Consider the following 12,669-nt stretch of genomic DNA (forward strand, 5'->3'; position numbering starts at 1 on the left):
TTTTAAAAATAAATCTATGCAATTATAAACATGAGTTTAGAACTTGTCATTTCACAAGGATTAGATCAGGGGTAGGAAACCTGTGGCCTTGAGGCCACACGTGGCCTTCTAGGTCCTTGGGTACAGCCTTTTCACTGAGTCCAAGTTTTACAGTACAAATCCTTTTGTTAAGGGGATTTGTTCTGTGAAGTTTGGATTCAGTCAAAGAGCCACATGTGAGGACCTAGAGGGCCACATATTCAAGGGGATAATAATTTCCTTGTGTCCTTTAATTTCACTTAATCATATTTTGCCTAATGCTGAATATTCTCACTCCAAACACCTGGATTTTGACATATTTCCCCATTCATTTATCCTTTTTCATAACTAAGTAAAACTATGCATCCTATTCACCAATCTCCAATTGATTGAGTTTTATTTCCAAGTTCAAGTAGAACCCTAAATATTTATGTGGAGACATGCCCTCATCAGGATGCTGTCAGGACAGCATCTGAGACACTGTCCCCTCTGGCTTTTCTGCTCTCATTTCTTATTTTTTAAGAGTCATTGAATTGGAAGAGGCCTTAGAGGCAATGTAATCCAACCTCTACCAGAGCAGGAATCCTTTCCACAAAATCCTCAACAAAACAGGATATTGTGTTTGAAATCCTCCATCATCAAACAGGATGGTCTGTTTGAAGACCTCCAGTTAATAGTGGCCTGTTACACTTTTGAACAGCTATAATTGTAAATAAGATGCTGGTTCTTGCTGAACTTTTTTTTGCGGGGTGGGGGTGGTAAGTGAGTCAACTTTTTGCCTCCTTGCAACTTTCTTCTAGTTCTACTTTTTGGGATCAAGTCAACTCCAATACTTCTTTTAACTCTTGCTTCTGCAGGCTAAATATTACTAGTTCATTTCACCACATCTTGGAGTTTGAGTCCCCATTCCATTATCACAAGTGGCAGAACTGAATTACTGCCTCCTATATTATAAGCTCCAAGAGCGCAGAGATTGTGTCTTATATCAAATTTCTATCTTTCTCAGAGACTAGCACAATGCTCTATACATAAAATGTACTTAATAAGATTTTTTCTGAATAATTTTGTGAATGAAAGACAGCTTATAGTAAACTCTCAAGGAATGTGTTTTTTTTTTCCACCTGAATTAGAAGGAAATAATTTTTCCCTCATGGATGACACAGTTCTATTTCTTAACTGAAAGCTAACTGGCTACAGTATGATCTACTTAATTTAAATACAATGATTTCCTTAGCAAGGAGAAACTTGCTACTCATAATATGTTAATAGCATGGGATTATTAGCAATTTCTGCTTATATATAGAAAAAAAAATTTTAAAGGAAATAGCATTGTTTCAGAAGAAATCATTATTTTTCGCTATCTTTTAAATACAAAAACATTAACTTTGAGCTCCTAGAGCAGGGAATGGTTTTTTGCCTTTCTTTTTATTCTCAGCACTTAGTACACGTCTGGTACATAGTAAATACTTAATAAATGCTGGTTGACTATGACAGTTGTTTTACTACACTGGTAATAGAATTTTAAAATACTTACCCTTTCCAGCGTGAATGTCCTAACCACATATTCAGCAAGTGGCTCCATTTCTACACAAGTTACTTTGAAGTCACCATAAACTTCAGTATCATCAGGCCAATACTTATAACATTTAACCTAAATGACAAATTGAGGTAACATGTTAAAGAATGTAAAAGTGAAGACATGAAGGTAGTTTATATCAAATGGGATGCTTGAATACATTCAGGATCTTATGATCTGAGGTTCCATTTCTGATCAAGTTTCAATCAAAGATGACTAATTAGAAGCCTACAAATCATGTGAAATCAGTACAACATCAATGAGATTTATGATGCCAGTTGCATACAAGACTGGCAGACTTGGCAAAGCAAATGGATGACATTCGACTATTGAAATACATTCTATGAAATGTTCAGAGGTCAAAGAGAAATGTCTTGACTACTGGTCTTTTAATTTGAAATACTGATTTTAAGAGCACTGCCTAGTATTTATAGAACATAATAGAAAAACTTTCTATAATAAATAGCTTTTCTGTTTTTATTTTTAAATAAAATGTCAATTGATATAACATGGATCTAGTATATATCCCCACTTCTCATGTTCTATTTCAAAATTTGTCAATGACTTCCATGTTGAAAAACCCAGCGACTATCTTTTAGTCTTCATCCATTTCAGCCTCTCCGGAGCATTTAACACTGACCACGCCCTGCTTCCTCACAGCGTTAGAGGTAACACATTCTTCTATTTCATCTCTTTCTCTGCTCCTTTTCACTCTTCTTTGATGGCTTTCCTACCTCTCCCTTACTTCCAAAGCTGAGTGTGCCCCAAGCATCTGTATTCTATTCTTTTCTCCTTTCCCTGTTCATTCTCTTACTTGACTATCTTTTTGATTTCTACGCTCCAACTATTACATTTAAACATATGACTTCCAGATTGATATTTCCAGACCTACATTTCCAAATTGGAGGTCCCTCTGAAACCTCACACTCAAAAGAGCTAAAACAAGACTTATCTTTGTCCCTAAACTTGCCTATGACAACAGTTTATGATTACAGTTATCGTTACCCCAATCTCTCTTATTTGAAATCTTATCTTTGACTTTTCTCTCTCACTTTTCCTATGTAAATTCTACCTCACCAACATCTCTTTACATGATTTTTATTCTCGCTACTGACACTATACTTATAAAGGACATGAAACGAGCACATGAAATATTACAATAGCCTCCTATGACCTACAGGCCATCCTTCTTGTAGGCTATCCTGTCACCTCTGCAAACCATCCTTCATACCAGACTAACTTCATTAGGCAATTCTATAGATCTACAATGTCACTCCTCTGTTCAAAATCTTCTAATGGCTCCCACTTGCCTTTTGAGTAAAATCTGAACACCTATTCCTGGCACTGAAGGTTCTCTACCATCTAACATTCCAGCCCTATTTAACACAAATCTACTCCACATAACTAATGACTGCTCAAACTTATCAACCCTTGTACATGCGCTTTCTGTCTCTCTGCCTTTACTTATATGGTTCCACGTCCTCTCATACATTCTCTGACTGTTAAAATGCTTTAAAGTTCAAATAAAAGGTGACCTACTACATGAAATCTTTCTCCCTTTGATCATCACAAAGTACTTGGTTTTACTTCTTTTTATGCTCTCCTATATTATTTTATACTTATAGCATACCCTCTACTAAGCTATAAGCACAATATGCTACACATTAGGTCAAATATACATTGAATTGAATTGCCAGGCAATTAAAACAAAACAAAACAAAACAAAAGAAATTTCTTACTCGGCCAACTTCAACTAAATTTGTAACCATTACAATGCAGGCCGATTGCTCCTGCCAGATCATCCTCCAGAAATCATAAACTGTCTCATGGACTGGACCTATAAAAGAAAGCAATTAGTTAATCAAAAAGCATTTATTAAGCACTTACCATATGTCAGTCACCATGCTAAGTGTTGGGAATAAGAAGAAAAAGAAGTCCTTACTCTGAGTCTACATTCTAATGGGGGAAAGAGCATATACAGAAAATGGTATACACAAGAGAAACACAGATTTGATGGAAGGTAGAGGAGATGGCACAAGGACCTCAGTGGACTAGGAAAGAATTACCAGAGAAAGTGGTATTTGAGCTGATTGAAGGAAGCTAGGGATTCTAAGAAGCAGAGATTAATGAGAGGGAGAACATTTTAGGTATGGGGGACAGTCAGTGCAAAGGCCCAGACATGGAAGATAGAGCAACATAGGTAAGCAAGCAAATTGACCTGTACGGAGTCCATAGAAGGGAGTAATGTGTTAAAAGCCTGGAAATGTGGGAAGGTACCAGTTGTGAAGAGTTCTAAATACTAAATTGAAAAGTTTATATTTGATAACAAAAGTAATATGAAGCCATTCAAATTTACAGAGTAGGGGTGGGAACCTATGAAAGATGGATTGAAGTAGGGCAGAAAACTGAATTAAAAGGTTATTGCAAGAGTCCAGGCAGTGGAATAATATGTGTATTCAGTCATTTTTGTAGCTAATGAAGAATTCAGATATGAAAAAAGCAGAAAAACACCTCATCAAAACCAATCAGATACATGGAACAAATTGTCAGGAGATGGCATTTAAGTTCACTTTGAATCAACATTAAACGTTAAAAAAAAAAAAAAACCTGCTACAGAACATACTGTATATCTACCTGTCAGTTCTTTATATAGTCACAGATATAATTGTTTCCTAGGGTACTTCTATTGTTTCTGCATTAGGTCCACGCATTTTCAAATCATTGTGAAAAATGTATACTTTCCACTGACAATGAACAAAACAGCCCATAATGTTAATTGAATAAATGCCCATTATTCACAAACAATGCCCATTTGGGGGCTAATGAAGATGCACTCTTGCTGATGAATGTTCACTCCCTGCAAACACATTGCTGTGATGTAGTGCACTTAAAACAGTAAAACTCGAATGCTCTTCATCACCGTCGACCTTTCCAACTTTAACATGATGCACAATTAAACTAAATTACTCCTGGAGATATGTGGAAATACTTAGGATATGACCTCTGACAAAGCAGTAAACATTAGATTAGAGCCGCCTGCTTCTATTTTCCATAAGACAGATGCATGGTTTTTTTCCCCCCTTCAGATAGTCAGTGATCAACTTGGATAGAAAATTTAAATCTCTCCCTGCCTCCACCCCAGACATGTTTATCCTTCTTTGTGTTGCAATCAAGCAAGATTTCCCTGCCTTCTCCCTTCCTCTCTACCTAGGAATTTAAGATGTCAAAATTCCCTTATGTCCTTTGTCTGTCTCCAGTCTTGCCTTGTCTAGAAATGGCAAGAAGAAAGCTCAATATCTCATTATAAGAATATTGGTCCTGGGCCACTAAAGTTCCCTGCAGACAACTACGCTTCAAGGAGGCAGTTACCCTATTTGGAATAAGGCTGGCTTCAGGTCCCCTTCACTAAGGGGATCAGTGATTCTTTTTCCACTGACTTTCTTGGCTAAGTGCTCTGTTATGCCAGAACACTGAGGACCAAACCATCAATATGGCAAGTTACTCAGCAACCCCTAGTTCTAATAATCTAACACAAGCTTTCACTTATATGTGTTCCACATGGACAGAGGATATAACATTGCAGCTGCACAAATGAATAAAGAGCAGGTGTTGCTCTCTGTGTTACACTGAAAATCTGGTGCTTCTCTTTACTATCTTACTGTTCTATTAGCATTAAAGCCATAAGGGTTTTAACTCACCTTGGGTTGCAATGTAGTGGCTTGGCCTCTGGTAGCCCTAAAATAGCAAAACAAAGAGGTTATCACTGTGTAATGTTACCAAAACTAAAAGAATGAAGGCATAAGAAGGTATAGAAAACCCCTTATTAAGGTAAAGTAATAAAATGCCCTGAAATGAGTAGTGAACTTTTATGGTTCACCTTTCAAACTACAGATATATTTTATCTGAAAAGCAAATATAAACATCTGATTAGAGTAACATAAAGTAGTCACTGTATGCTATTTTATGACCCAAATACACTTCATTTTATTTCATTAAAATAGTCTTTTTATTGTGGCCTTTATATTCCATCAAAGAGCTTTATGCCTTCCCATTGGTCTGTGGTCACACATCCAACGATAATGGTGTACAAAGATCTAGGTTCTCATTTTATTAGCCCAAAATACATCACAGTGAATTACAAATGGACAAAGACATATTAGAACCATAAAATAATAATTAAACATTTCAATGTTAGAGCTGGACAATGCATGTGTGCATAAAATTAACATCGTGATACATTTTGAAACAACCATTTTCTAGAAATGTGATCATGATTATACCAACTGTATTTGTGCATGTTTATTAAGCTTACTTTACACAAACACAATTAAAAACATGCACACATATGGAAGATTTAAAAAAAAAAAACAAACAACCCTCAACCAGAACAAAAACTTTCACTTTTTTGAATGTGTATACATTCTCGGGTGAAACAGCTGATTTTTCAAAAAAAAAAAAAAAACAAACATATTGCAATGTTAAAAGATAGTTTGTTAACTGTTCTGACATTGGACAAATCCTTGAAGACAAACTCAAAATTCATTTAATCATTACTAAGTGTGGTGGTGGTAAGGTTTAAATTTATTGTGTTTGAAGCACAGAGGTCTGATTAAGGGCTAACACCACAACAGAGAGTATAACTTTTTTATATCTGGGTGTGGGTAGCTCAGTGTAACTGACCAGCTTGTGTAAACTGGCAAAGGCCAAGTTTCCACTGAAACTCTTTGGGAAGATCTCTGGTCTCCAAAATTTAATGAATATCAACATAAAATATTTGAGGAGGAAAAATCAATATTTTCATTTTTTAAAGCTTTTTGTCCAGAGTGATCTTATCACTATAATTCTGCCTATTGCACTACACTTATTTTATTTATAATAAATCAATATAAAGGAAAATATAATAAATATGTATGGTGATCACTAGAATCCTATAATAAGATGACTGTACAGTTCAGTATTTGGTGCGAAATGGGCTTTCATTTGAGAGAAATTCTAAATTCAAAGTACCAGAATGCTCTCATTATGACACATCTCACTAAAACACATTCTTATGGGGTAATTGTAAAAAATGGTATTATATATAAGGTTCCAGTATATAACTTATGACAAAAGATTAACCTGGGATTAAAATGCTAAATAGGGAATTTAAAGCAGTAAAGGCAAGCTGTTAAAATTTTATGATCTCCATTGATTAATTGGGGAGGTTTTTAAAAAAATAGTTTATTGTAAAGAAAAAATCTTTTGTTCACTAATATACCATGATGAAGATTGTGGTTATATTACAATATTGAGTAACACTGGAACACTTCGAAGAAATGAGAATGTGTAATTCACACCCACGATACTTATGAAATTCAACGTTATTATTATTTAGCCATAGGTAGTAATAATTGCAATAAGCTAAAGAAATTTCAGTTCAAACAAGTAAATGATTAGATTTGCCAAAAGAAGTATAAACATAATTCTAACTAATGAATTTTTTGAATAGCTCTTTCATGGTTATCGAAATTAGCATGTTCATCTTCAGCTGTGATATTTTACTTTCAAATGTATTATATACACATATATAAATATATATATGTATAGTGTGTAAATTGGGCAAACATGTTCATTTCAAAAGATTATCAATTATCTCACATTTTAAGGCAATTTATTCATGTTTAGAATCCTATCATCTTTACAACCAGATTGCAATAATTCAAGTTTCATTTCCTTTCACAATAATTTAGCTACTGAATTTTTTAAAAGGTCATTTACATATATACTCACTTATAGCTATAATTTTGTAAAATTAAAAGACAATAAGAAAAATCTATGCCACACCTAATTGATCAGTATGGTTGAAATACATTTTGAACATCTGATTTGAGTTTAACTTAATTATTTGATTGTCACAAATGTTACTTTTTCAAAAACCACCACCACACTCCATAAACGAATTTCCCACCCGTTTTGTAAAGCAGAAAAGAGAACATGAAACACAAAGTTTCAGCATTACTACTACACATCATACCATCCAGCTTCTCACAAAGAGTTTGGGAACAAGGGTAGAAAAAAAAAGCTAGAAACAAAAACCGTCAAGCAATAAAACTCAAATACTTGATGAAATTGCAAAAGTGAAACATTTTTACCTTTTTCCCCCCACTAGAAATAGCTGGGAAAGGGAAGGGAGGGGCTAAACTATCTTTTCTTACACAAGGAACAGAAATCACAGACAAAAAAGAAAGAACAGACATATATATATATTATCATATGATGTTAATTGGGTGAAGCATGCAGAGATAAACTAGTAATAGGCATTAGTAAGAACTGTAATTAAGAGTAGATAAAGTCAATATTTAAAATAGGGTGCTGTTATTTACATATAGTGGTACTTACATCCCTGTACAGCCATATCTACAGCCCAAACCAAAGTCAGGTGTGAAAGAAAGCACAACAACGTCAGTGAGTACTAGGACGTAGAACAAGGAAAAGTGTACAGTTTGTTCTTTATTTTTAAAAGCTATCAATCAATTTATAGGTAGAACATGCAAAAAAAGATTCATATATAGAAGTCAACAAAGTTGAAATAAGCATAACATGAATACTTACATCGATATAGTTGGCATTAATATAATCAGAAGAAGGATCATCTTCGACAGGCTGCAAAATGACTCTGGAGTGGTCATCTGCAAATTTAAAATAATAGAGGCAAGCTGTTAAAATTTTATGATTTCCTAAGACTCTATAGACTTAAGGTCATCGATGTGAAATGACAACAGGTAGGGAGGAACCACACACAGTCTCCTTGATAATAACCTTTTTGATGAATGGAATCATAAGTCTTTGACTGAGGTAGGGTGGTATAGTGAGAAGCACACTGTACTTATGAGTCAAATGATTTGGATCTGTCACTTATTAGTGGTGTGACCATGGGAAATTCACTTAACCACAATATACCTTTGTCTTTTCTCCTGGAAAATAGGGGAAATAGTAGTCTACTGTCTTATAGAGTTGGTGTAAGGATTAAATGAGATAAAATATGTAAAATACTTTGTCAAATTACATATAAATATGAACTGTTATTTTGTGGTGTGTCCCAAAAGTCTTAGCACCATTTTAAACTGTTACAGTTTTACAGCTTAACAGCTTAGAAGGGCACTAAGACTTTTGGGACACCCTGCATATAGGAATTACCAGTTAGGAAGCCAAGTAGTGTAGCAGATAAAGTGTTGTAACTGGAGTCAAGAATACTAGAGTTTGAATTCTGCCTCAGACATTTACTAGCTAGCTATGTGATCCCAGAGAAGTTATCTAACTTCTCAATCTATTCCCTTATCTGTTAATGGTTATAATATCACCAACCTCACAAGGTGGTGTGAGGATCAAATCTGATTATACAAAGTGCTTTATAATTGTAAAGCTCAATAGAAATATTGGCTATGATTGTCATTATGAGAAATCTGTGAATGTGTACAAACATTTTACTGATTTGCATCCTTTCATCCTTTATCAGCTACTTTTCAAACTTGCCTAAGGGGTAGCCAGGTGGCTGGGTAGATAGAACGCTGGGCCTGGAGTCAGGAAGACCTGCGTTCAAATCCTGTCTCAGTCACTAGCTGTGTGACCTTGGGCAAGTCACTTAATTTCTGCCTTAGTACACTGGAAAAGAAAATGGCAAACCACTCTAGTATCTTTGCTAAGAAAACCCAACCTGGGTCATGGTCAGATATGAGTGAATGACTTAACAACAACAAATTTACCAAACTATGTTGGAATCTAATATAAGGTCTATTTTTAACCTGAAATGGGGAAGAAAGGTTGTCTACATTAATGTCAATTTTCTGGGTGTAGTAAATGGGAAGCTGTTATGTCATGATTTTTTTTTTAAGGTTTAGATGCAGTTAGCACCCAGCAAGTCACTGCATTCATAAAACTGTAGTTGCATCAATCCCCATGTGGCTAGTGTAGACACTTTTACAAATCTGAACATGTGCTCTTCATCGCAAATAGGCAACAGATCTGAAGACAGAAATTCTAATTCTGGTTCACAATGCAATATAATTGTTATAAGAGCATAAAATTCTGAAGCTTCTTTTAGCAATGTGCTTTAAATTGTTTTTAAATGAGAATAGGGTGCTCCAGGTTAATTAACAGCTGTGTAGCATCTTTGCCTCAGCTACCTTTCTCACTGCCTCTATGGTTTCATTTGATAATCACTGTATTCTTCCCACATTTAAAACCAAGATACTGAAACTAAACTCAAGGCCTGAGATAAGAGGACTCCTGATACTAATCACCATTGAACAATTAAGAGTTCAGACACATAGGCTCCAAGGAGATTGCTAAAGGCATATGAGAAGTATAATACCCCCACCTTGAATATGTTCACTGTGCAATACTATAATTTACGTGATCTGTGAGTGATTTTTATTACTCTGACCTTCTCAGTTGTTTAATAACACCTCCATGCACTTATAGGCAAACATGAAATCAAACAGCAGGTTATCTCCACTGGGTAAGGAATTTGAGTCGATTTAATTAATGAGGATGATGACAGTCATGGAGACACAGCCAATAGCTAATGTTGTTTGGAATTAAATGGCTGACTTTCTAAACAGATGTGTTACCCTCTAGGATTCTGTTAAACCACACACAGAGGAAAGGCAATTAACAAAATCTGAGCTCCACGTGAGATACATGTTTAGTGAAAATGGCATGGAAACTTGCATGCTATGATGTTTCCATATCGGTTCTTTGTTCTATTTTGATCTTTTTTAGCCACATCCCAAGATGCTGACTGTCCCTCGAAGAAACTCTGGAGAAAAAAAAACCAAAACAACAGAACAAAACACAGTCAGGAAGCAATCCCACTCCCTAAATTAAAATCATACTATATTAACTAACATCATACTGTAATATCACATATCATTTCCTGTATATTAACAAGCAAAACTGATTTAAAAAATGACTGAAAAATAGTAAATAGTTTTAAGTGCTCAGGCCTTGACTCCTAACTGTGGTGATAAAGATGGTAATGTTTATGTGGATGAGCTATAAAGAACTGTAGTAATAACAAACAACTATACAATTGAAATTTCATGATAGGGAAGGAAAGAAAGAACTATACAAAGACTATATGGAAGAGAATGTATCAGTTCTAAAAGTTACTGAAAGAGAAAAAACACCAGAAGCTCTTAAAATAGCTACTAGATCAATACATATCTTATAAGCTTCCTAACTAAATACTTGGAAAAAATAAAATTTTAGACCTTTCCGTTTAATTATAAGAATAAACAATAAGTCAAATATCACAAATTATATATATATACACACATATACTTGAGTCCGTATAAACACACAATCTATCCCACACAAAAAAAATCTTTGAAGCTTATGAAAAAGGGGAGATCTCTACTATTAATAATAAAAATATCAATAACAACAATAACAATAATAGCTAGCACTTATATAATGTCTACTATGTGCCAGACACTATGCTAAGCACCTTACAAATATTATTTTATTTGAACTACACACCAATCCTGGGAGATGGGTGCTATTACAGCTGAGGAAACAGAGGCAAACAGAAAAGATGATTTGCCCAAGTTCACACAGCTAGCAAATGTCTGAGGTTACATCTGAACTCAGGTCTTCCTGACTTCAGGCCCCAGGGCTCTACCCAGCACTGTACTACCTGGCTGTTTTCTAATAAAAGGCATACATGTGAGCTTAAGAAAAATGTCCCCATTATCAAGTATCTTGGAATTAGAAAGTTTGTAGATTAGTTTATTTTCCATGTGTAGCAATTTAAAATGTGTAGAGGTTTTCTACTTGCAGAAAAAGCTAAGCTTCACTTAGCACAGGAAATGGGGTCATTGAGGTCAGGTATACACAGGAATCTGTATAAAATGAGCATGAGATATTTCTGGAGAGGCAGTTTACCTCTGTACAGTTAGTCGGTTACCATAACTTATTCCTTCCAGTAGTATGAAACTGCCAGCTGAAATACTTTAAAACAAAGACTTAGGTACCTAAGAAATCCGCACATAAATTGGAGGGTTTTTCTTTTTTTTTTTTTTGGTCTTGACAAAATGGGCTGTATTCAGAACTTTTTTTAAACATGCAGGAATTTTTCCTCTTTCTTCTTAATTGGGTACTTCTTAGACAACTGAAAAGTGACAAGGAAGACTTTTTTCAAGCTCACCATATGGAGACAATTTGGCTCTATCATTGAAATTATTCCTTAAGTATTTGAAGGCTTAATATTTTACTTAAGATGGGAAGATTCCTAAATGGGATAGAGGAGTAAGAATCTCTCACAGCCCATTTTTCGTTTCTTAACTGGTTTTTTGCTAGGCCTACACATTCTTGTTTTCTCATGTTAGGAAAGAAACAGATGATAAAGTATAATTTGGAATCAAAATGCATGGGTTAGAATCTTAGGTCCTTTTCTTTAAAGGCTCAATTTCCTTACTTGTTAAATGACCTATAATAATACCAGACCTGCCATATAGCTTTGTCAAAAAATCAAATAATCAAATATATTTTAAAGTATTTTTGTCAATTGTGATCTTCATTTCAAATAATGATAATAACAATAATAATGATCTGGTTATGGAAAATAAAGTAGCCATTATAAATAGTTTACTTGGGATAGCCTGTTGCACTGAAAAAAACAGAGACCCTGGAGTGAGTAGAGACCTGGTTTTGAATTTCAGTTCTGACATTTACTACCTATGGGATTCTGAGTAAGTCACTTGATTTCTCTAGGTCTCAGTCTCCTCTTTTCTAAATGGGAATAATCATGTTTGTGTTGCCCATTTCACAAGAATGTTGCGAGGGAAAAGTTTTAAAACTCTAGGAAAGTGACAAATGTGAGTTATTATTAGTATTAATTCAACTAGCTTACTCTGTTTCTTCAGAGAAAGGGTGAAGAAAAATTAACCCATTTGTAAGTCACTGAGTCTGCAAGCATTTATTCAGTGCTTATTACGTACCAGGCATTGGAGATTAAAAAAAAGAAAAGCAAATATTGGTTCTACCCTCCAGGAACTCACATTTTGTTTTTTGTTTTTTGGTTTTTTTTGGTTGTT

The 12,669-nt window shown here is 34.7% G+C and overlaps 1 protein-coding gene across 2 annotated transcripts in view; it reads right to left on the reverse strand.

The window, feature by feature from the left end:
* Positions 1-12,669, reverse strand: part of PTPRK (protein tyrosine phosphatase, receptor type K) — a 723,664-nt gene that overhangs the window by 38,378 nt on the left and 672,617 nt on the right. For both annotated transcript variants that reach the window (XM_027848590.1, XM_027848589.1), the window contains exons 17-21: positions 10,304-10,391; positions 8,186-8,262; positions 5,293-5,329; positions 3,334-3,431; positions 1,553-1,669 (exon numbers count right to left, since the gene is read on the reverse strand). In XM_027848590.1, the coding sequence (XP_027704391.1) occupies positions 1,553-1,669; positions 3,334-3,431; positions 5,293-5,329; positions 8,186-8,262; positions 10,304-10,391 (417 nt within the window). The remainder of the gene's footprint in view (positions 1-1,552; positions 1,670-3,333; positions 3,432-5,292; positions 5,330-8,185; positions 8,263-10,303; positions 10,392-12,669) is intronic.

This window comes from Vombatus ursinus, unplaced genomic scaffold, assembly GCF_900497805.2.
Source record: "Vombatus ursinus unplaced genomic scaffold, bare-nosed wombat genome assembly UNPS02006779.1, whole genome shotgun sequence".
Lineage (NCBI taxonomy): Eukaryota > Metazoa > Chordata > Mammalia > Diprotodontia > Vombatidae > Vombatus > Vombatus ursinus.